We start from the raw sequence: 24,406 nt of genomic DNA on the forward strand, positions 1-24,406 counted from the left end.
GCATGGTTTGAAATGTTTCGTAAAAAGGAAAATGGAGAAAAATGGAGGGAGAAAATGGAGAGGATCCAAACTGATCTACTACAGGCTGCATGGTTTCAAACATTTAGTAAAAAGTGAACAGCACAAAGTAATTAATGTAAGTCATCTTTATAACTTATACCGTTGTGTTGATGATAATAATAAAACCCAAAATTACAAAGCAAAAATGTTACACGTTATGTGCTCCTTTCCCCCAAAAGAAAGTAGCACAAATGAGTAATGATATCCAAGAGCAAGATTGTATGTACATTATAACAAGAAAGGATGATTAATTCATAAAGGAGCTTAACAATAAATTCAAATTGAACGTCTTCAAAAATTTCTATGCATATGCATTTCTGTTATGGGATCCACAACCAGAGAAGCTTCTTCTTTGCTCAGCCTTTGGTTTACCTTGTTATGGGAACTCCACAACCAGGGAGTAAAGTCACGAGCTTTGTTGAAAGGACTAGAAACACTAAAAATTATATGAACACGGCATTAGAAGGGTGAAAAGGAAACCTTGAATGACATTGACATTTGAATTATTTTGACATTAGCAAATTCTCAATTCCTTTATCACCTTGAACACATTTTGTAAAAACGTTCTCAATTCATTAAATGTAAACTGACTCTCCATCCTCAACCCTCAAAGAGAATGAATGTGGAAGCACCCATAAGCCACAGCTGTGACACCTCTTTTCCGCAAATCTGAAAGTTCCTAACTGAGCTCTTGTCATCTTCTTGTTTATGAGATGACTAAAAATATGTTGGAAACAAGAATCAACATATGAGCGACGAGTTCACCACATGAATACGAAGTTAATCAATCAAAATTAATAAAGACTAACCAATTAGCAAAGAATTCAACAACAGATAAGGTAGCAGGAGTATCCTTCAAAACAGCGAAATTGGTTATAGCAAATTCCTGAAAATATCCCGCTCAGCTTATCCAACAGTTTGCCAAATAAGGTAAGATATACAAATTGGCAAAAGAGCGCCAGTTTTTTTACATTGACTTTCTTTCCATATAAGCCATGCAAAAAGAGATTTGATGAGAATCTCTCAATCCAGTAAATAATCAATATAATGAAAAGGCGCAATGTTTGAAAAAGATAGCCACTAGTTGATTTTCTAAGCCAAATCACAATAAGAGTGAAAATATGTACACACAAACATTGGCTATAAAATGACCTCTTAACACCCAACTTCAATGTGCCATTTCTTACTCTAAAATAACAAACACACCAACCCACCCTTTGCTTTGCTTTGTTCTTTTTGTTTGTGCTTAAGCCATGTCGAGCGGAAAGAAAGGCCGAGGTCGCCAAAAGATTGAGATGAAAAAGATGAGCAACGAGAGCAACTTGCAAGTTACTTTCTCAAAGCGCCGTAGCGGGATCTTCAAGAAAGCCAGTGAGCTTTGCACCCTTTGTGGTGCAGATGCTGCTCTCGTTGTATTCTCACCTAGTGGTAAGGTATTTTCCTTTGGTCACCCCAATCTTGATACGGTCATAGACCGCTATCTTTCTCTGGTACCCCCACAAAACAATGGCACCATGCAACTCATTGAGGCTCACCACAATGCCAATGTTCGTGAACTCAATGCTCAGATGACTCAAATCAACAACACGCTGGATGCCGAGAAGAAGATTGGCGATGAGGTGAGCCATTTGCTCAAGGAAACAGAGGCTAAGTTTTGGTGGGCTTGTCCGGTTGATGGGATGAATAGGGATCAACTTGAATTATTCAAAAAGGCTTTGGAGGAGCTTAAGAAACTTGTAATTCAGCATGCTGCAACTCAAACTCATCCATTTTTTGTTGGCAACGCTTCTTCCTCGAACATTTATCTCCATCATCAGCCAAATCCTCAACAAGCTGAAATGTTTCCACCACGATTTTTTCAAAATTCTATGTTGCAATCGCAGCCTCATTTGTTTGATGGATTGATGATGCCTCACCATGGCTTTAACAATATGGTGTAATAATATGTTCTGTAGAATATATTTCCAGGGGCTATGGGATAAATAAGAATTAATCCTATTAAGTTTGTGGCTAATTTACTTTGTTGGTCCCTATACTATGCTTGTTTTTGTCTACTAATTTTTTTTTTGTTAATTTGATTGTACTTACCGTGCATAATGATGGCACAAGTGTGTGTCTAAAATTATCAGCATAGGCGGCAAAATAAGTATTAGTCAGTAATTTAAAATCGAACACAGTGAATGGTTTACTGTTGGAACTCTATCCATTGAATTTACTTTCTGATTTCAGGCCTACAATCAAAATACATCTACCACATTAACGTTTGGTGATACGTAACACTTTTGTAATATGCTACTCTCTCGCCTTAATTATAACTAAAAATAGGTCAAAACATTTGACGTATTTGACCTAAAATTAGAACTAAATACATCCATTTTTTTTACCTACTTTTGTCAATAATTAAGCCTAGAGGAAGTATTTATTGGCTAAGCCCGACTATTTAAATAAATATAATATTTTAAAAGCTTAAACATATACTAAATAAATAAGTTAAATTTTATAGGCTAGATGATATGTTCATGTTGGGTTAGCTTACACTCACCCCTAAATACACACTAACGAATTTTTGAAAGCTCGACAAAGGATCAAATCTCTTTTTGAATGAAGGAATGATGGGAAAAGAAAAAAATAGTAAAAGTTACTTGGTTGTGTGCTTCAATGGTGGCTTTCTGAGGATTTTTATTTTAATAGCATGGTTTTGCCTTCTTATACATTCAGTTGATTGTTATTCTTGGATTTTGACCTAGTCTCCCAAGTTAAATTTTTTCTAATATTAAATTTTTTGTGTGGTGCTGCAAATAATTCTGGAGTTGGTGTATTTTTGTGTGTGGAGTGTATCAACACAGTTAGGATGTCAGGTTTCTACAATTGTTTCATTTGCATTACTCTAGACATAATCTAAAAAAGTGTTTAATGGTGAGATTAATGCAACTTGTGCCGTGTTTTTAGAGATATATCCCCATGCCCAACTTGCAAGTCTTTGACTATGTTTGGAGAGAAGATCACCGATGTTATATAGGATTCTTGCACATATATTTCATTTCATACAGTGAGACCTCTTATATTTTTGTAAAAGCCTCGCTTTAATATTCACTTTAGCTTTGGTTCTCAATAAGTATTTGCGGTCGTCAAGCGACAATCTACTATAGGCCACATGATTTGAAATATTTCGTAAAAGAGAACCACACAAAGTAATATAATTCGTCTTTATAGCTTATACAGTTGTTTTGATGATCAAAAATAAAAATCCAAAATTACAAAGCAAAAATGTTACTAGTACACGTTATGTGATCCTTTCCACCAAAAAGAAAGTTAACACAAATGAGTAATGATATCCAAGAACAAGAATTGTACTCTGTACATTCTATCAAGAAAGGATCATTGATTCATAAAAGACCTTAACAATGCCCTTTGGAGCCTTCTCCTTGTACCGAGAAACAAGTGTTTTCCCATAATAAATCTTCAGAGCCTTGTAGACCTCGTCCTGGTTCCATTCAATTTTGTTGTTTCTCTGGTCATGTCCAAGGTAACAGGACGTGCAAAGTTTCTTTGTGGGCCAAATTGTCTTCGCGAATTTGGGATCACCGGTACCTGGAGAAGCTTCTTCTTTGCTCAGCCTTTCACTAACCTTGTTATGGGAACTCCACAACCATAGAGTAAAGTCGCGGACTTTGTTGAAAGGAGTTGAAACACTAAAAACTATATGAACTCAACATTGGAAGGGTGAAAAGGGAAGGTTGAAGTATACTGACATTACCAATTCTCAGTTCCTTTACCTTGAACACATCTTGTAAATATGTTGTTGACGTTCCTCGCAAATGACGAAATTTTGAACAAAACCACATGTTGCATTAAATGTAAACTGACTCTCTCTCCGTCTTCAATCCTCATAGAACTAGTCAACATGTCTTCTCCTTCTTCAACAAGACTTGATCTCGATGGCAACCCAATCAAGCCGATAACAATCTGCATTATTGGTTCTGGAGGTTTCATCAGTTCTCACCTCTGTGAGAAGCTCATGCTCCAAACCCCTCACAAAGACATTCTTAAAAGACTTGTATTCTAAGAAACTAAATATGAGAAGAGACATTTAAACTTTAAACACATAAGTAATAATATAACAACGACAACCAGACCTTAACCCACTAAATGGGATCGGCTACATGGATCAATCGATGCCGTAATGTTTATATTAAAACACAAATGATGATGATGATGATGATGATGATGATGATGATGATGATGATGATGATGATGATGAAATTTAATAATTGCTTCATCAAAAACATATCATGAATATGTATTTCAAATTCACCTCAGATAAACATTGAAAGAATGCAAAGCATAGCAAATATAATAAACATCCTATCCGATAACAATGGTGTACAATAATTTGATGCAGGTATTATTGACAGTCATTTTTTGTCATAACAAAGATTTGGATACTTTTTCATCTTAACCAGAAGCAGAAATATAAAAAGACAATTTTCATGTGAACACTTGAAATACTACTCTACTTTTTTTGCCTGCATTTTGAACCCTTCACTGTTCATAGCAAAAATTGCATTAAAAAAACACAATGAATGGATAAATTGTGTGATCTTGTTATAGGAGGTAGGAACTCACACATGAGGGGGAGATCGTTGGGTTTCAAATGTGAGTGGTTAAGTCCCACATTCGTCTTTGAATGGATAAAATGTTGGATAAATAAGAGAAGTGATCCATATAATGTTGTAAGGTTTTGGATGGAGATGTGGTGTCTCACTCTTTCGTGTTCTTGGAGCATTTGACCCATTGTTGCACCCGTACCTCCCGATCCCCAACACTAACTACCTTCAACTGGACTAGTGGTAACAATAGAAAACGACACCTAATCGTAAAAAACAATCCTAACAAACCAATCAACCAAAATGTCTAAAAAGACCTATATTGATTCATTGTTCTTGGAGCATTTGACCCATTGTTGCACCCGTACCTCCCGATCCCCAACACTAACTACCTTCAACTGGACTAGTGGTAACAATAGAAAACGACACCTAGTCGTAAAAAACAATCCTAACAAACCAATCAACCAAAATGTCTAAAAAGACCTATATTGATTCATATTGTGAATTCATCTCTTCTCATTATTAACACTGCATACAACATACCTAGTTTATTGATTAAACTTAAAAGGTACTTCAATGTCCATCAAATTACCCCAAATTAAAAAAATCCCTACCGTGAGAAAATTATTTTAAAAAGATGAACTTTTTTAAGTGCCCACAAGTTGATGAATCGAAATTAATTAAGATTTACCATGGGCAAAGAATTCAACAACAGCGAAGGTAGCAGGAGTATCCTTTAGAACAGCATCGAAATTAGTTATCACAAATTCCTCGAAATATCCAAATTGGCAAAAGGCGCCATTTTTCGACATTGAATTTCTTCCCATATAAGACATGCGAAAAGAGATTTGTTGAGAATCTCTCAATCCAGTAAATTATCAATGTAATGAAAAGATGCTACGTTTGAAAAAGATAGGCAATGGTTGGTTTTCTAAGCCAAATCACAATACAAGACTAAAAATATACACATAAAATTTGGCTATATAAAATGATCCCTTCACACCCAACTTCAATGTGCCATTTCTTACTCTAAAATTAAAATTATAATCACACCCACCCACCAACCATTCCTTTTCTATTTCTCTTTGTTTGTGCTTCAGCCATGTCGAGTGCAAGGAAAGGCCGAGGCCGCCAAAAGATTGAGATGAAAAAGATGAGCAACGAGAGCAACTTGCAAGTTACTTTCTCAAAGCGCCGTAACGGGCTCTTCAAGAAGGTCAGTGAGCTTTGCACCCTTTGTGGTGCAGATGCTGCTCTAGTTGTATTCTCGCCTAGTGGAAAGGTATTTTCCTTTGGTCACCCCAATCTTGATACGGTCATAGACCGCTATCTTTCTCTGGTACCACCACAAAACAACGGCACCATGCAACTCATTGAGGCTCACCGCAATGCCAACGTTCGTGAACTCAATGCTCAGATGACTCAAATCAACAACACGCTGGATGCCGAGAAAAAGATTGGCGATGAGCTGAGCCATTTGCTCAAGGAAACGGAGGCTAAGTTTTGGTGGGCTTGTCCGGTTGATGGGATGAATAGGGATCAACTTGAATTATTCAAAAAGGCTTTGGAGGAGCTTAAGAAACTTGTAATTCAGCATGCTGCAACTCAAACTCATCCATTTTTTGTTGGCAACGCTTCTTCCTCGAACATTTATCTCCATCATCAGCCAAATGCTCAACAAGTTGAAATGTTGCCACCACAATTTTTTCAAAACCCTATGTTGCAATTGCAGCCTCATTTGTTTGATGGATCAATGATGCCTCACCATGGCTTCAATAATATGGTGTAATAATGTTCTGTAGAATATACTGCCAGAGGCTATGGAATAAATAAGATTTAATCCTTTAAGTTTGTGGCTAATTTACTTTGTTGGTCCCTCAACAATGCTTGTTTTTGTCTACTAATTTTTTTTTTGTTGATTTGATACTTACCATGCGTGATGAAAATTTGTATCTCCTTTAACAAACACAAGAATGGTTTAACTTTTTTTTTAATGGAAAATGTTACCAACAATCAAACCGACTGACATTAGTAGTTGGTGATATAGAATGTTCTTAAGCTATTCCCTCTAACTCTAATTATAAGTAAGAGTATATCAGAAAAAGTTGATGTATTTAGTCCATAATTTAGACCAAATAAATTCATTTTCTTAAACATGTTTTTGCTTATAATTAAGGTTAGAGAAAGTATTTCTTGGTCAAGTTTGACTATTTAATTTTATTTTTTTTTGAAAACTCGGTATCCGATAATCCGAGGGGACCAATCCCACCGCCCACTTGCGGGACCCCATTTAAAGCCAGAGCAAGCTCTATTTGAAAACTCGGTATCCGATAATCCGAGGGGACCAATCTCACCGCCCACTTGCGGGACCCCATTTAAAGCCAGAGCAAGCTCTATATGGATTTAGCCCACCGAAATTGGCACCAGAGGGAATCGAACCTGAGACCTTTGGAGGAGCAAACTTCAAGATCCCTAGCCAACCACTATGCCAACCCCAAATGGGTTAGTTTGACTATTTAAATAAATACACATTTTTAAAAAGTTTAAAGAAATACTTTACTAAATAAATGAGTTACACATTTAAAAGGCCAGATGATATGTTCAAGTTGAGCTAGCTTACATTCACCTCTAAAGATCAAATCACTTTTTTAACAAAGACATGCATGAGCTAAGAAAAAACCAAAGAGTTGCTTGGTAGTTTGCTTTCGTTATTTTCTCACGACTCATATTATGGCAAATGAGTATTTGTTTTTCATTTATGGATACCCAGGAGTTTAATGGTGGGATGAATGCAAATTGTGCCAAGATTTTAGGGTATATCTAGATCAGGGGTTTCCGAGGTAAAGGTTTATTTCTCTCTATTAAAATGTTTAGTAAAAAGTGAACCACACAAAGTAATGTAAGTCGTCTTTATAACTTATACTGTTACATTGATGATAAAATAAAATAAAATAAAACCCAAAATTACAAAGCAAAAATGTTACACGTTATGTGCTTCTTTCCCCCAAAAGAAAGTAGCACAAATGAGTAATGATATCCAAGAGCATTGTACTCTGTACATTCTATCAAGAAAGGATAATTAATTCATAAAGGAGCTTAACAATGCCCTTTGGAGAAAGAGACAATAAATGCAAATTGAACATCTACAAGAGCTTCTATGCATTTGCTTTTCTGTGTATGTATCCGCTATTCCTAATTCCACGTTCTCTTTGGCCTGAAACAAACATTATGAAAACAAAAATTTAAATTTAAAAATGAAAAATAAATAAGTAGAACTAATCTCCCTCCCTCTACTTATACCTATATCCCTTTTAATTATGCAAAACTTAATTATTAGTTATTTTCTGAAAAGAGTTCATTACCCTCCTAATAATCAAATGTTCTTTAAAGAGTGTAGGTGATGGAAATACTTCCGACTCTTTTGCTGTGAACGCCAGTAGCACGCAAGTGCTCCAAAGGCACAGCTAGCGACAGCAATTGCCAAAGCAGCTCCAACAGGCACCACAACTGCATTCGTCGCGACTATTAAATCCTCAAGTGCGGCTCCTTCAGTTCCGTCATTCCCGACAATGCCCTTCTCCTTGTACAGAGAAATAAGCGTTTTCCCGTAATAATTCTTCAGAGCCTTGTAGACCTCGTCCTGGTTCCATTCAATTTTGTTGCTTCTCTGGTCTTGGCCAAGGTAACAGGAAGGACAAAGTTGCTTTGTAGGCCAAATTGTCTTTGGGAATTTGGGATCACCGGTACCTAGAGAAGCTTCTTCTTTGCTCAGCCTTTCGTTTACCTTGTTATGGGAACTCCACAACCATAAAGCAAAATCGCGAGCTTTGTTGAATGGAGTAGAAACACTGAAAATTATATGAAGTCAGCATGTGAAGGGCTAAAAGGAAATCTTGAATGATATTGACATTAGCAATTCTCAATTCCTTTAATACCTTGAACACATCTCGTAAAAATGCCGCCGGCATTCCTCGCAGATGAAGAAGTTGTGAACAAAATCACATATAGCATTAAATGTAAACTGACTCTCTCCATCCTCAATCCTTACAGAAAGTGAATGTAGAAGAACCCATAAGCCACAGCTGAAAAACAATCAAGGAAAGTTGTTGATAATGGAAGTTGAACAAGTTGATTAAATATGGAACTAGAAAACTACATTTGAGGCAAAGAGTACCTAAAGCCTCTGGTTTCATTCTTACTGCCACGGCAGAACATCTGCGAAAGATTTATACATCATATTATCAGGAACTACCTCGTAATAAGAAAATTCACAATTTCATGTATGAAAACAAACTTAAGAATCATAATAAATAATTAAACTCAACACAAAAAGTTATATCGCTGATAAAGAAACAGGTCTGGCAATGACCCGTTTGTTTGACGAAATCATTTTACATCTCACCAAACTCGCATATGGCAGGTCAGCAGTGGCCGTCACGGTGATAAACTGTACCTTCAAATCCAACAGAATTTCCGCACAGATACCATTATGGTATAGGGTTTTCCTTTACCTTAGTCACTCATCTATTTGTTTGCCATGCATACGCATCCATTATGTAATTATGAGTATAATTTTTTACACGTTGTAGACAATATAAATGGTCAAATCAAACATTTCATACAAAAGCCAGGCAGAAGTGCACTACAGAGATATTTAAAAAGTTTAACAACTATTTAGCTCTTACCCAGTATCCACGTGGCACCTCTTTTCCGCAAATCTGAAAGTTCTTAACTGAACTCTTGTCATCTTCTTGCTTATGAGATGACCAAAAATCTGTTGGATACAAGTCATCAAAGCTCACAAGTAAATCTCCAGCACCCTTCCGGCATCTGAAAAAAATAATCCAGAAACACACAAACAATCATGATGAGCTGCCAAAAGAAGAAAATACATTATAAGAGATCAATAAAAGGTACATCTTATTAACCTCCTAGAAGGATGATGAGCTGTCAAAAGCTGGAGAAACTTTACAAGCGAACCACGAGTTTCTGGTTTTATCATCTACCAAAAAGAAATTATCTGTTCTGTTATCCAAAAGAATGAGCACAAAACAAAAGGTCAATCAGGGAAAACTTATATACCTTGTGCTCTAAGATGATATCAAAAGCTGTAGAAGTTGCTTCTTCAACATCATAGATAGCTCTTGCAATCTATACAAGATGTGCAAAACATACAAGTTAGTATTTTCAAAAATAAAACACACAAAAAAAAAAATTAAAAAAAAAAAATCAAACATGTTGGCAGGTTAAGAAAAGGACCTGTTCAGGGTCTGATACATTAGATGAAAGATGTTCATTTTGAAACTTCTGATCATCCAGACCAAATGAACTGTGACATTACAAACATTATAAGCAACAAACATGAAAATAAAACTACATCTGCAATAAGAAAAATACATTATTATATCATGGCAAATTTTATGTTCCATCAGATGCAACAGGAATGCTTTCTCATAATTCTAGACACTTGCATATTCTGATTAGTTTGTAGTGCATTGTAAGTTAATAATGTTGATTTAATGAATTCAAATACATCATCTGGCTTAAATAAAATGGTCACCTACAAATATTGTAACCACATTAACAATGAATGTATGTATACCTCATACCTGGATGTTTGCTTGTTGATCCAATTAAGCAACCGATCAGCTGTGCGTGCATCATCAATCACATGTATATCACTTTTCTCTTGTTTAGGTTCCCAACTACCGCCTACAAATTTAGGAGGAGGGCCCCAAAAGAGCATAGGATAATGACCAACAGAAAACTTATCACAGAGCTTAGTATTTATCTGTGCTGCCAAAAAAGTGAACAGAAATATGCCAATCACCAAGGGTGTTTTTTTATAAATGGAAAACTTTATCTTATGAACAACGTAAAAAATATGTGTGTACCTTTGACGCACAATCAACCCTAGTCAATAATATTATTCCGGGATGCACTGCATCAGGTCCGTTAAATAACTTTGCAACCTTTTCGTAATGAGGCTGCATTATTAGTTCAGTGCGTTAATGATGGTGAGTTAAAATGCTTGCTGAAAAAAGGCCCAAAACAAATTGTATGTTTTAGCATGTAATACCTTATAATTCCTGCAAGCAGGGCACCTGAGAGACAAGCGAAGGAAAAAGAGAAATGAGAATTTCTTATACTCATATTTCATCCTTTATAAATCTACCAATGTGCATCAAGGATTATGTAAAATACTTGTTATCAAAGAATGTACACATTTGATTTTCAGTTAGATGGTTGAAAAAACAATTTTCATTAGGAATTTTGAATTCAAAAATTCGAAACACATTCTTAAAATAATCGAAGTTACTAACTATGATAAGAGATATTAAGACATCAATAATAACAACGATATTTAGCAATGTCTTCATCGGAAACATATCATGTATACATATTTCGTACTCAACTCAGAAAAACATTGAACGAATGCAAGCCACTTAGCAAACAAAGGTATAACCGTATAAAATACATCCAGATCAGATACCAATGGTGTACAAAAATTTGATGCAGGTTTTGGGCAGTCATTTTTTGTCACAAACAACTTTTAAACTGTTTCATGTTCTTAACCAGACGGACAATATTCATGTGAACTCTTAATATACCACACTACTTTTTTTACCTACTTTTTGAACCCTTCACTTAACAATTCATAGAATCAATTGCATAATGTTGGCTACAGCACCAACTACCTTGAACTAGTGGTAAGTGGTAACAATTGAAAACAACACCACATTATAAAAATCAAACCGATCAACCAAAATATCCCAAAGCATTGGATTGTTTGCATCATGAATGAATTAATCTCTCCTGATTGTAATAAATAACTTGAGATCTAATTTTTCTGATTAAAAGGGTATTTCAACTTCAATCAAATATATATAATTCCTTTCACAAAAAATGAACTTTTTACAGAACCTATAAGAGAATTCAAGATATACAGGAAAATAATTAAAGAATTAAAAAGACTAACCAATTGGCAAAGAATTCAACAACAGCGAAGGTAGCAGGAGTATCTTTCAAAACAGCATCGAAATTAGTGGCATTTAGCTCAACAGCATAATCATGATAGGTTGTTCCAGTTTGATCCTTGTCGTTAACCTCACGAAGGATCGAACGACCGGGAAAAGAGGAGGAAGTAGCAGAAGAAGAAACAGAAACCGTGCACAGAAACAGAGCCAAATATAATAAATTCATGACGAATATGGATCGGAATGAAGGGTTAGAAGAGTAGGGTTTTGTGGATTGTTTCAGAAAATGGATCTGTTATTATTTTAATTGTATGTTTCGTTGGTGTATGTGAATGTGATAGATTTTGGTGTAACCAACGATATTTGTTTTGATGGAGATGAAGGAGAAGGGTCCGTTGGAGATTTACTTACGTTTCAATGGCTTAAGACATAGATGGAGGAAACAGGACCCCCTCTGCTCCTCCTATACCTGGTTCTCTTCTTCTACGTTTCTTGTCTTTTTTTTTTTGCTTTTAGTATTTATTTTATGGAAACTCATTATTCATTATTTATCCAGTCAAAAAAATAATCATTCAATGTTTCTATATTTCTTTTTTTTTTAAGAAAATACTGTATTTTAAAAGCATTTTCTTTTTTTTAAGGAAATATTTAAAAACATGTTTTGTGGTTCAAAGAATCAGAATATAAATTAAATTTATTCTCAAAATTCCTTTCATTAAAGAAAGTGTCCGTGTATAAATAAATGAAAGAAAACGGTACTTTGAGTTTGAGAAATACAATTTTTTTTTTTTTTAGAGGATATACAATTACTATTTTGGAAATCATCTTAAGTCAATGCCTTTGCCCTTTGGCTGATGGTACTTTTATTGAAGGCTTGATGATGGATGTTTGACTACTTTACCTCATTTTTCTCTGTTAACAACACAGTACTAACTCATTGAATTATGAACTGACCTGCAAAGTTAAATGTATAATCAAAAGCTTTTACCAAGTAGACTAGACTAGATGGCTCCTGTCAAATTTCTTGTTAATTGAATTGGATAATTGTCAATTTTATTTGTCCTAACTAAATTTTATTGATTTAGAGACTGAATTTTATATGGAGATAGGAGTGGGAATAGGTAGGATAGGCTAAGTTTTGAAAGGCATGAGATTGCCCTACGAAAGAATTTATAAGCTTGAGTCTGACCTATGTTCTATCATAGGCCGTTTTTCTTGGCCTATTTCGCATTAAGGTCATCAAACTGTTTATTTGACCTATTAAATAGGTTAAACGGACCTTAAAATCTATTTAAAAGTGTCTTTCACTGCAAGCAAATTTTAACAACATTAAAGCCTATTTTAGGACTGATAGGTAGAGAAAAGGGTGTTTCTGTTTTTGATGTGTGTAATTATTTTAATATAAAAAAACATTTTTTAATAGATATGTATTAATAGTTCGGGCTATCAAGTTTAACAAGCTTTTCTGAAAGTTTAAGTCGAGCCTATTTAACTAAGCAAGATTTGTAAATAGCATAGGTCTCTCCACTAAACAGGTCAGGTCATGCCATAGCAGATCGTAAGCCCATGTAGGCCGGTCTGCCCTATTCTCAACCCTATATGGAGACTAGATGAATGGTTTGTTGTTGAAGTTCTTGTGACATGAATTGTCAAATTTCTTGAGACCGAATGGTTTTGTTAAGTGTATGTTAATTTCTATCATGTGTGAGTTGGATTATAACCTCTAAATTAATTTATTGTGAAAATATTTTTTTGTCATACTTTACTTACCTCGAACTAAACTCTACATTATCATAACTCATTTTCTCTCAAAATTGAAGGGTTAACAAAAAAAATTAAAAATTGCTCTCCTGTCTTAATTTCCATCGAGATTTTATTAAGAAGTACTTGTACTGCCATGTATTTTATGAATAGGGGCTACCTAAAATGTTAGATTAGGGGTAGTATTCAATTGAATCGTGATATTCATGTGAACTAGAAATGTGTAATCGAATACAGGGAATTTGAATTCACAAAAAAAAAAAAATTAGGAATTTGATTTATATACAAAATGTTGTTTTTTTTGTTATTTTTTATTTCTTTCAAATAACGTATCGCTGGAATTCCATTTGGAGAATTTAGAATTTAAAACTCGGTCCACACAACACAATGCACCTACCAATTAAGAAGTACGTACTCACTTAGATATGTAACATTTTTTTTCTTCAATAAAAGTTAACTTGATGCGTTGTGGTAAAACAACATGTGAATATCGTAACAAAATGGTTTTTGGCCAAAAGAATCGTAATAAAAGTTGGGTAATGTTAACTTGTGTCTAAAGGTATATGGTAAACAACTCTAAAGTAAAAACATTTTTTTAAATTTTGTACATTCAACTAACTAAAAGTAAAAAATTAAATTCAAACGCATCGATTACAACAAAATATTTTTATTTTTGACTTGCTAATATGTGTCTTAAGAGCACAAGTTAACATTTTTCTTCTTCATAAAAGTTCAATTATTGACGTGGTGAATTTGCTTGGGCCGTTCTTGAATTAATGCAAAAGTTATCATTGAATTATACACCTTGTGCCTTCATTACAAGTTATTGATGAGATTAGAACCTTTCAAATGTTTAGGTCTTGATGCTCACTCACTTTGAATCTTGGGTTTTATTGTAGCCACCTTGTTTAATTGTTTTGGTGCTCTATTTCTATCTTGTGAACGCCAAGTAATTGTCTAATTTTGTCACGAATCAATAATATTTGAACAACTATTTGATAACAGCCTTGTTTCTCTCTCTTATTATTAGTTAAAAACAATAGAGATGGAAAAATGAAGAGAGATGATAAAAATCTCATGTAAGTACGAAAGAGAAAATTATTTAAAAGTTATTACAAAATGATTGTATAAATATCATTTATTTTTGTCACATTGAGTAGAGGAATACTTTTAACTAATAATCTCATCTTATGTTTTTTTTTTAAATTACGTTACATTAGACTTACTTCTAACTAAACTTGTAAAAAGAAAAAGTACTCATAACTAAAACTAATTTTCTTTTTTGAGAGAACTAAAATAAATTTTGATCACTGTATATTCAAACATATATCTCAAAATCATTTTTTTTTTGAAGAAATATATCTCAAAATCATATTTGTCAAAAAAATCAACCACACTTTAAATTAGAAAAACGAATTCTCTCAATTTTTTTGGAATGGAAGTTCAAGTTCAACCATTAAACTAGAGGGAAAAATATTGAAATCTTAGAAAAAAGTTGGTGCTTTTTTTTTGTGGTGTCTAGGTTCGAACCCCAAACCTTGTATATATTATGCATTATCCTTACCAACTGAGTTAAGCTCACGGAAAAAAAATTGGTGCTTTGGGAGATGATTAAAATTCTTAAATGAGTGATAGTGATGATTTACTCAAACAAAATAAAAAAAATAAAAATGTTCTAGCGGAAATCTGGAATATGCTTTATTGTCAACCTAAAAATTCGTTTACGAACCTCTCTCTATCTTCCACGTAACGATCTGATCTAAATCAAAATACAGAATATTCCATTTTCACCGCTTCCTAATCCCTTTATTTCCCCCAAATTTTCAAACCCTAACATCGCAAATCTACGTTTGTATCTTTTCAAATCTTCAAGAAACCAATCAATTTTCGTCTTCTTTCTCTTCGGTACTTCAATCATTCACTCCTATTTCCAATTTCAATTCAATTTCTTTCATTTTCACATGCTTTGATTTCGCAATCTGTTATATAACTTTCTAATCTCGTTAAATTTTCGTAATATTCGATTAATTTTTATCTTACAGGGTTCTAGCTTCGATTATCGCTGTCAAATTTGAATTATCAAAACGTAGTTCATCATGAAGTTCCTTGAATGTGCTCCTTTGGATCGGTAATTGAAACTTCGAACGAATTTGAATTGAATTTTGTGATATTCTGTTGCATAATTTTGGTATATGATAAGAGTCTGGTAAAAAACTATTTTCAGGATTAGCGATTTCTTGAGTAATTTGAATCTGGGAGAACGTACTATCAAAGGATGCATTGAAGCTTATAGTTGTAAGAATGAATTGGTGGCATAAATGAAATTTGTTTTTTGGATTTTGTTGGGTTGGGGTAGTGAATAATAAATGTTAGTTGTATTTAATTTATAGGTAAACATTCTGGAGCAGATAAGAAACTTTCTATCAGTTTGAGTAATGAGGTAAGCCGAATTTTGCATCCCTACAAAATTTTAATGCAGCTGAAGCTGGTTTGGTAAGTGTTAATAGTATAATTAAGGATCTTGTTAATTAATTTAGCAACCTGATTTAGTGTTTGCTTGGTTTTAGTGACAAAAGCTGATCTTGAGTGAGTTAACTCTATGTAAAAAAAATATTGATCTTGAGTGAGTTAACTCTATGTATGAAATTGATTCTCTTTAAAACTGAATTCAATATGAACAAATACAATTTCTAACTTTAATTAGAATCGATTTTTGAGACAAAATCAATTCTACTCTAGAAGAACCAAACATGTCAAAATCAATTCTACACCTCTGGAATCAATCTTGACTCCTCCAAAAGCGGAATCAAACATACACTTAACAAGTATTAAAAGTAGAATTAAGGATATTGCTAATTAAGGATTTTTTTGGTAATTTAATTCTCCGTGTTTTAAACTTAGTTGTTTATCTGTTCATGTTCATGCACATGCCATATGACATGCCTTTGGCACTTCAATTTATTTAATTTTTGTTGTTGTCAATTTATGAATTATTTATTGAACTTCTTAAATTTCAGATTCTTGATTATCTTGGAAAATCATCGGACAATGACTCTCCCTCACCGGTTGACTCCTTATCCTCACCGGTTGACTCCTTATCAGCCAGAACCAGGTAGCCATTACGTACTACCTAGATAAGTTTTGCAAAGAGAATATTATTACTGAGAGCTCTCGCACATGTTTTAATTATATGTTTTTTCCAGCCGGAAGACATTGGTTTACCTAGTTCTTGCCCTCTATCACATGTATCCAGATTATGACTTCAGGTACCTTAGTATCTTATGATGTATTGAAGATCGTCCATATAATAATAAAAAAAAAACTTAAAAAGAAGGATTATGGGTAATGTTATTGTCAGCTTAGACTGCGACATGGCAACCCGCTATATAATCCTTTTTATTTCATTGGGAGTGTTGTCAAAAGGCTTGACAGACAGTTAAATACTGTTGCTCTTGAAGCTGAGAGTTCAAGTCTCTCCATTTCCCAAATACTATTGTGGTCAAATAAGTGGTTTAACAATTTTGCTTTTACTTTGTGTTTCTGCTCTTGCATCCTTCTTTTTAGTTTTCCTATAATACCATACGCGTATAATGGTTTTTAGCGCAGTTAAAGCTCACCAGTTTTTCACAGAGGAATCATGGGACAGTTTTAAGCAGATTTTTGACGCCTACATGTTTGAAGCCTCAAAGGTGCTACTATTAAACATTGTCTTTTTGTTGTTTTAAGATTTCTTTAAGTATTTGCAGGCGTTTAATGTGCATAAATCTTATAAGCATCTTGGATGTTAGGGCATAAGATGCTTGGGGTTAAAATTTGTGCTTTTTTATACAAGATTTCCAAATTTTGTATTACCTCTTAAGAGTACTAGGCATTGTTTGGCAATAGTGTATGCTCTTTCAATGTCTAAAAATACTTGTATGATTTAGGAGGTACAAAAGGAGTAATGATAAGTGCATTATATGATAATACCATGATACAGAATACAAAGTACTAGCTCATATTTAACTAAATACCACACTCTTATTGTTTCATATTAAGGAAACAAATCGGTAGAAATAATGGTACATTAAGAGATCATTTGAAAAAATCTTATATACAATAATGTTATCACTTATCACGAGGCTCTTCAAATTAGCATGAAGATGGCCCAGCAAAACATGATTGAAAAGGCAACCCAGGAGCTCTAGATATATCTAAGGGACGAGTGTCGTTGGTGGATAAGAAGATAGCTTGAATCATCATCAGGCTGAAGAGCTTGTATAATTGTTACATGACAGAGTAGAGTGGTACGTTTGCATACTATACATGCAACTTAAAGAACAAAGAAATACCTGACCCAACTGAAAGAAAAAAAACTCAACTGATTAAGTAGGAAGTACACACTTGGTTTGACGAGTCCAAACCAAACATGGCAAAGTGCTGCCCATGGGAGCCAAGCAGCTTGGGAAAGGGATGATCAAGGGGAACTAAGAAAGGTTGAATCTGATAGGAGACACAAAGGAAAGACAGTGGGAGGCCACAGTGCCAAGGAAGTGCGCATCACACACTTTCTCACATGACGAAGGTTAAACTTACAGTATCCGGGAACCATCATACCGTTGCTCCTGCTGCAACGCCATCACCTTAGTCACTTGCTGGGTTTTTTACACTAGAGAAGGACGACACAATCCCAAATTAGCGGCAGACATTGCGTGACGTGAAAGCAATAGGATAGAGAATCTGATGGTTGAAGAAAACATGTTTTGAGGATAGATGGAAAGTAGAAGTGCAAATTAGAGATAGCAGTTTTTTAAGAAGAGAGAAATGGGAGGGACATTTTGATGATTAGGGTGGATGCAGACATTTTACTTGGAGGGATTACCTAAAAGCAGACTTATTGAAGCTGGAAGAGGGTGCTACAAAATGGCCACGTAGTGCACCTATGAGAAGTGACTACAAAGAAAAACTGAAACAGATCTCTGTTATATTTTTTAACAGAAGATGGATGAGTCCACTGTAATGGCTAGCAACATCTAACAAAATGGAAACTAGATTTCTTAATTCTTACAGTACAAAGTCCAACAAGTTTGGGAGAGCCACGGGAATTGGAAGAAAATAATCATGGAGATAACTAGATCTTTACAATAGGGTAGGGCTCTAGTTAATGAAATAGTGATAGTGTAGCTAGGTTATTGAGGATGGTACCACATTGATAATACATTGTGTTGAAATTACATGGTTAAAGTAAGGAAGGAAAAAAGGGAGAAAATAATTTTGAGAAATGGGATCTTATGTATAATGATGTGATACCAGATACGAAATGCTTATCTTTTTTATGCTAGTACTAGATTCCTAGTCTTAATCATATCAGGAAATATGCTGTGTCCGTGACATCTGGAGCCCAATCTTATCATTTAAGATGCTCTAAACTATTCTAAGATACAGTAGTGATGATTTTATTAGATGTTTATTTATGTGCTAATCAATTCCCCATTTTTTTTATTCAGTTATTAATATATTACACTGAACTATACATTTTCCTGTTGTTCTTATACCAAGACATAAACCTATAATGAAGAGGAAATTACACTCCCCCCTCTAAGAGAAACTTTAATTAGTAAGGTTTCAAAGTAGGACAAGTGAAGATTGGGAGTTGTTAGTGTCACTCCCTAGTAAGTTCAGCTATGTGTTATTTCGCTTGTGATTTGCCTAGTCTGTATTGATTTTCAATCAGTGGTTCTGCACAATTTGTCAAGTGTATGAGGGTTGGGATGATGAACGTTCTACCTGTGGAGGACTCCTTGTCCTTCTACATTAAGTAACGTCAATGCCTCAATGGTGACAATGGAACTTTGTGAAAACTTTTTTACTAGTAAATATCTAGAAAATACTATCTAAAAACAGTATTGAAGAAGAGGACAAATATATTTTTAGGGATTTTGTTTATTAAACATTAGTGGAACGGTGCAAAATAGCGAGTGGAGGTAAGTGACGGTGTAATTCTAATTATGTTTTTAAAAACCTAATTAGAATTATAAACTTTAATGTGCACAATGATTTTCTCATTTTTCTATATAATTTCTAATCAATTGGTAAATTAATTATCAGTCCCCGACCACAATCTGGCCAGTTTGGTAACCATCCAGGTTTGCTCAATAATATTCATTCTTGTTTGGTCAAGTACTATACTGTTACCAGAGCAGTATAGTACTGTCAGATTGCTCAAGAACAACTATGTCCTTAGGCATCTAAGATTCTCGCGAACTGGAAAAGGCATATCTCATCCCCCAGAATGAACATCTTAGCTGGATAGAGGGCAGTAGGGCACTATGGTTTCTTTTATTCCTATATTGACATTAATTATAGTGTGTAGTGGATTCTACATATCTCATTCTGTCTGTCATTCTTTTGTTGGTGCAAAAATTGTATTGCATGGTTGCTTGATACTAATGATTAGTTTTGCTACTGCGATTTAAGGCACCTTTGGTTTTGGATGACTTGTCTACTGCAGGAATGGGCTGAAACCTTTGGGGGTGTTTCTCTGCTGGATGCCTTGTTCAAGGCCGTTGATGAGGTGAGTTTCATTTAGAACATGAATTGAAGTGATATCTAAGAGAGGCTTTTTTGTGATATTTTATTTTGTGATGCAGGTGGTGTCATTGGACGATTGTGAAATTTATGGTTATTTACCTGATTCTGAGGCAGATCCGTTACCAGAGAGAGGAGCCATGTAATTATTATATTTTTGCTACATATGCTTAAAATATTAGCACCACAATATCTATTATAGATCATCCTAATAACCATCTTTTTGTTTTCTGCAGCTGGTCCTTTAATTTCTTGTTTTACAATAGAAAGCTTAAGCGGATTGTGACTTTTCGTTTAAGTTGTTTTAGGTGAGTCTAAGATTTTATAATCTTCATTAAGTGTCTAGTTACATTTTGTTTGCATCTTTATTAATTGTTTGAACAATGCTGTCTGTGGCAGTAACTTGATTGCTGATGGATTTTCTTTCGATGAGATACGCGACGAGTACGATGATGAAATATTTGCTGACATGGATATTTGAGTTAACATAATATCTATTATGTTAGCATATCCAGACACCCATCCTCCAATGTGCAGTTTCTGTAGTGCAAGATCTATGTGCAGTTATGTAATATAATGAGTTTATGTGGCGCCCTAGTCATAGATGTGGTATTTCTAGGTTGCTACTTGCAACCCTTCATGTATGCATGTTGTAGATTTAGCATATCATACTATCTTTCTTGAGTGTCCATAGTAGATTTGGAATCTGTACCTATATTATATGTGCATGTAACTAATCTTAGTCAGGACACCTCTAGTGCAGTAATAACAAAAACGTACTTATTCGTTGGAGCCACGATTATTAATGGGATATTAATAAAATACATTACTCAGAAATCCTGTTTAATCCACCGTAATTTATTTTTGGTGAATGAAGACAAGGTGTTTGATCGACAATGGAATTAGGATGATCAATCTTTTTGCGTTTCCAGAATATCTGACACCCGAGTGAAGATTAGATCATATGGATGGATGTGTGTGTATGTGTAAAGGTAACACACAAATAATGTTTTAGTTAATTTGATAAAAACGCTCTTTGTTAATTAATTTTAAAAAAAAAATTACTTAAAAATATTTACCGTGTTGGTCAAATAGCTTTGTAACAAACAAATTTATCTTATTTTCAAACAAAAGGATACTAATCAATATTTTCATTAAAAGCAAACATCGTAATCTAAATTTGTCGTTTTAATGCTGATATGCTTGTTTGGTTGTATTAATTAATTGGAAAGTGCAAAGTGGTTGTGTACGTGTCCATCGGTCTACTTAACTAAGTGGAGAAAAAGAACAGCAAAGACAAATACAATATTACAGTAAGATATATTTTCTGTCACTTTTTACATGATCATATGAGAATAACAAGTGTACTTCTACCTCTTTTTCTTTTGTTCTCTTCTCATAATTTAAGTCACTATATTATTTATACATACACATTAAAAGGATAAGATAGGATCGCAAATTTGTCTAGGAATCTGGCTCAGATGGACGCGGTTTAGTTTGGTGACACTTGGTTTTGATGTTCTTGACATTGTCTACCTACTACTTCAACAAACCGTGCCGGCTATTTGTGTGTTAATTTTGTATGGGAAAAGCTATTTTTGTATTGTTTATGCTTTGCCTGGGTTATACATATGTAATACATTCTTCGGTCTCTTATTTATACGAAATAATTGGATTAACAAATGTTGATGTATAAAACGAGGGCCTTGAATACACTACGAGCGACGTTTATGAACAACAATGATAAATAGACATATTTAAATTTCATGCATATATATAATTATAAGAGTTTTTGGCTACACACCCTCTGTCTTTGACACGTATTTTTAATGCGTTCTCTCAATTAAAATTAATAGTAGTTGCACCACATCAGGTGCGTTCCATATATATTTTGGAGAGAATATGTTACTAGCATTGTTCATACAAATTTGGTGTGGTGTTACATTCAATTTATTGTATAACACAATAACATAAACATGTAATTCTCTCCGATCTCAGTGATGCACTATGTACATGTATGTTTGTTCTATTTTGGAGGAGCTAAAATTGTTTCAAGTTTTGAATGTTCTTTTAAGTATAATCAAAGAATTGGTTCTAACTTAAAACTAGAATTCGTAGTTTTTTCTTCTCCAATTAATTTTTAGATCGGATAAAGTGGTTCCGTGTGTAAGACCTTCGAACAATACACATGTCCCCCAACTTCATAATAATAATATCCAATCAAAAGGCACATCACTCAGCTTGAAGCCAAGACAGTATCATGCATGCATATACTCAAATAAAATATTATTTATGGGCACTTTCATTACATAGTAGATTCATTCAAGTTCAATTTCGAGAGGATGACCACTTATATATAAATACACAACAGAATAAAAAGCAAGTGTCCATCCAATATCTTATGGCATGCTTAAGCTTAAACCGTGCTTTTTTCACGCATAAGTCTCTCCATCACCCCAAAATAAGATCTCATGGCTTTAGGGATAATGGTAATATATAGATACTTTACATCCTAGCTATCAGCACAAAATTATTCGAAAACAATATGCACTATAAACTTAAATTCCTAGCAAAATAACCCTCTTATAAGTCTTAACTTTGACCCTTGTAAATTTATTGTCCTCCACAAATCCTTAAATCTCTCTTTCTTCTCTATTATTACGTTGACTGTACTACCATATGCTATTTTGTATTGATTATCTGATTGTTTTGGTAGGGAAGCAAGCAAAGAGTAGTGTTGATGCAAACTTGAGTGTCTTAAAGGAAAAAATTCAACAAGTAAGAAAGATGGAGAGGCTTACACTTACACATACATGTGGGTGGAATTATAAGCTTTATTATGACTGTAAGTACAAGAAAGATAGTATAGTATCACGGTCCATAGAGATTATGGGATTGACATTTAGTGTAATTGGACTTGTTTTTCTCATTGGTTCTTTTAGCATCTGCCTTGTATCCCTCCTTGTTCATTTGCGCATATACAAGTGATATCTTTTTTTGGTCAGGTGGCCTAGCGGCTAGAATTCACATTTATCAAGATGAATAAGTGGGATGTCTGGGGTTCAAACCCCAACCCCTGCATATAACAATCCCTGTCAACTGAGTGATATCTATACTAAGAACGATCTTATCAAAAATAAAAGTAGATAAATAAGAACCGTCATTTCCTCATATGATGGTTAGTTGTTTTATTTGAGAAGGGATCTCACCGTTTCTTAAAAGAAATGAAGGGCTCCGCTATTAAAGTTTTATGCATGTATTTTTGAAATTGTGACATGTATTTATCATAATTGAACTAAACATCTATTCAGTTTTTAATTAATATAGCGTGTTTTAATTTTGTGTGTAAAATAACGAGAGAAAAATTGTTTAATTTAATCTACCCGTGTGCAAATATTTATAGGAAATTAAGGAATTGGAGTCCCCCCACAACACAGGGATGACAAAAGCAAACTTTGTTTATTTATAGTGATAATAATAGTGACATATATAAATCACATTCACCACCAAACAGTTACATATTTATTTATTAATGAGAAAATTAAGAGGCGGGTTAAAAACAAGTAAAAGCTGGATGAAATAGCACTACTTGTTGGCCTTGTCAGCAGCATGAAGACCACTAAAATAGCCCTGAGGGTTGCTTTCAAATGCACCACGAGATATGTATGATCCACCACCTCCCGGTGCTTTCATTGAATCACCACCACCACCGCCACCGGTGGACCCTTTGCTTCCACCACCGCCTCCTTTTGTGCCACCTCCACCACCACCTTTTGCACCACCGCCACCGCTACCACCTTTGCCACCCATGTTTCAAATGATCACAAAAACAATTTGAAATATAAGAATTTTCTAAATGGATAGTGGTATTGTACAAACACAGTATACCTGGTTCACTATTTATAAAGAAAGATGATGAAGTTAATGGTCGTGGCCGGTGAAATATTTGCTTTTAAATAATTAACTAATGTTGTGGTAAACATGCTTCTCATAGTTCCCAACGAATATGCATGCTTGAATTCATGCATATATACCTGGTAAATTTGCAAATATATTTAAGGGTTATTGGTTCCCGAAATCTTTCATTAGTTTTCAAAGGATAAGGAAATTTTACGAGGTAATGTAATTTTAAAGAGTAATTTAAACTTTTTAATATAAATTATTTTGTTTGGATAATAAATTTCATGAATTTTCAATATCAAGGGTCTTGAAGTATTTTTTTTATACTAAATGTATCATCCTTGTGTAACTGCACTGTTTAATCATGTTAAAGTATCTAAGACTTGTTTAAAGGATTGATATCTCTCAAACAATGGTTTTTGACATACACCAGTTTTTCTTTTGGGTCAAAAATATACACCGGCTAAGGATCAAACCATGGATCAAATAGTTAAGGAACTTAAATATTTTGTTCTGGCTCAATTCTGAGAATTT

General features: G+C 34.1%; 3 protein-coding genes and 2 pseudogenes across 4 annotated transcripts; 3 read left to right on the forward strand and 2 right to left on the reverse strand.

The window, feature by feature from the left end:
* Window positions 1-1,270: 1,270 nt before the first annotated feature.
* Window positions 1,271-2,037, forward strand: LOC146958952 (agamous-like MADS-box protein AGL62 pseudogene; annotated as a pseudogene).
* A 3,729-nt stretch (window positions 2,038-5,766) lies between these two features.
* LOC146958953 (agamous-like MADS-box protein AGL62 pseudogene) lies at window positions 5,767-6,456 on the forward strand (annotated as a pseudogene).
* A 1,043-nt stretch (window positions 6,457-7,499) lies between these two features.
* On the reverse strand, window positions 7,500-12,138 carry LOC146958954 (sulfhydryl oxidase 2-like). 2 transcript variants are annotated; one of them, XM_085740454.1, is made up of 12 exons: window positions 11,647-12,138; window positions 10,747-10,771; window positions 10,562-10,654; window positions 10,277-10,458; window positions 9,927-9,996; window positions 9,750-9,818; window positions 9,596-9,669; window positions 9,353-9,497; window positions 8,842-8,882; window positions 8,603-8,749; window positions 8,078-8,515; window positions 7,500-7,881 (listed from the first exon to the last, which is right to left on the reverse strand). In XM_085740454.1, the coding sequence occupies exons 1-12, from the start codon at window positions 11,868-11,870 to the stop codon at window positions 7,860-7,862; spliced, it is 1,530 nt and encodes a 509-aa protein (XP_085596580.1). In that variant the 5' UTR covers window positions 11,871-12,138; the 3' UTR covers window positions 7,500-7,859. The 2 variants fall into 2 exon arrangements, with proteins under 2 accessions (XP_085596580.1, XP_085596579.1); XM_085740453.1 differs by having other exon boundaries at window positions 8,030-8,515.
* A 3,102-nt stretch (window positions 12,139-15,240) lies between these two features.
* Window positions 15,241-20,809, forward strand: LOC146958955 (transcription regulator). The gene is made up of 11 exons (XM_085740458.1): window positions 15,241-15,310; window positions 15,448-15,533; window positions 15,630-15,700; window positions 15,796-15,845; window positions 16,423-16,517; window positions 16,609-16,671; window positions 17,007-17,094; window positions 19,896-19,958; window positions 20,035-20,114; window positions 20,209-20,280; window positions 20,372-20,809. The coding sequence occupies exons 2-11, from the start codon at window positions 15,502-15,504 to the stop codon at window positions 20,451-20,453; spliced, it is 696 nt and encodes a 231-aa protein (XP_085596584.1). The 5' UTR covers window positions 15,241-15,310; window positions 15,448-15,501; the 3' UTR covers window positions 20,454-20,809.
* A 2,515-nt stretch (window positions 20,810-23,324) lies between these two features.
* LOC146958956 (uncharacterized) lies at window positions 23,325-23,976 on the reverse strand. Its single transcript, XM_085740459.1, has one exon. It carries the CDS (start codon window positions 23,780-23,782, stop codon window positions 23,558-23,560), a length of 225 nt encoding a protein of 74 aa, XP_085596585.1. The 5' UTR covers window positions 23,783-23,976; the 3' UTR covers window positions 23,325-23,557.
* Between the last annotated feature and the right edge of the window lie 430 nt (window positions 23,977-24,406).

This window comes from Medicago sativa, chromosome 1 (assembly GCF_051527215.1).
Source record: "Medicago sativa cultivar Bolivia chromosome 1, Bolivia_mono, whole genome shotgun sequence".
NCBI lineage: Eukaryota > Viridiplantae > Streptophyta > Magnoliopsida > Fabales > Fabaceae > Medicago > Medicago sativa.

What these genes read in the sequence shown, in the direction of transcription:
- LOC146958954 (XM_085740453.1), bottom strand. Translation starts at nt 11,870, where the DNA reads ATGAATTTATTATATTTGGCTCTGTTTCTGTGCACGGTTTCTGTTTCT. An exon ending in ATCAACAAGCAAACATCCAG is followed by an intron (nt 9,997 to 10,276) that starts GTATGAGGTATA and finishes GTAATGTCACAG; the next exon opens with TTCATTTGGTCTGGATGATC. An exon ending in ATATCATCTTAGAGCACAAG is followed by an intron (nt 9,670 to 9,749) that starts GTATATAAGTTT and finishes TCTTTTTGGTAG; the next exon opens with ATGATAAAACCAGAAACTCG.
- LOC146958955 (XM_085740458.1), top strand. Translation starts at nt 15,502, where the DNA reads ATGAAGTTCCTTGAATGTGCTCCTTTGGATCG. An exon ending in TATCCAGATTATGACTTCAG is followed by an intron (nt 16,672 to 17,006) that starts GTACCTTAGTAT and finishes AATGGTTTTTAG; the next exon opens with CGCAGTTAAAGCTCACCAGT. An exon ending in ACATGTTTGAAGCCTCAAAG is followed by an intron (nt 17,095 to 19,895) that starts GTGCTACTATTA and finishes TGTCTACTGCAG; the next exon opens with GAATGGGCTGAAACCTTTGG.
- LOC146958956 (XM_085740459.1), bottom strand. Translation starts at nt 23,782, where the DNA reads ATGGGTGGCAAAGGTGGTAGCGGTGGCGGTGGTGCAAAAGGTGGTGGT.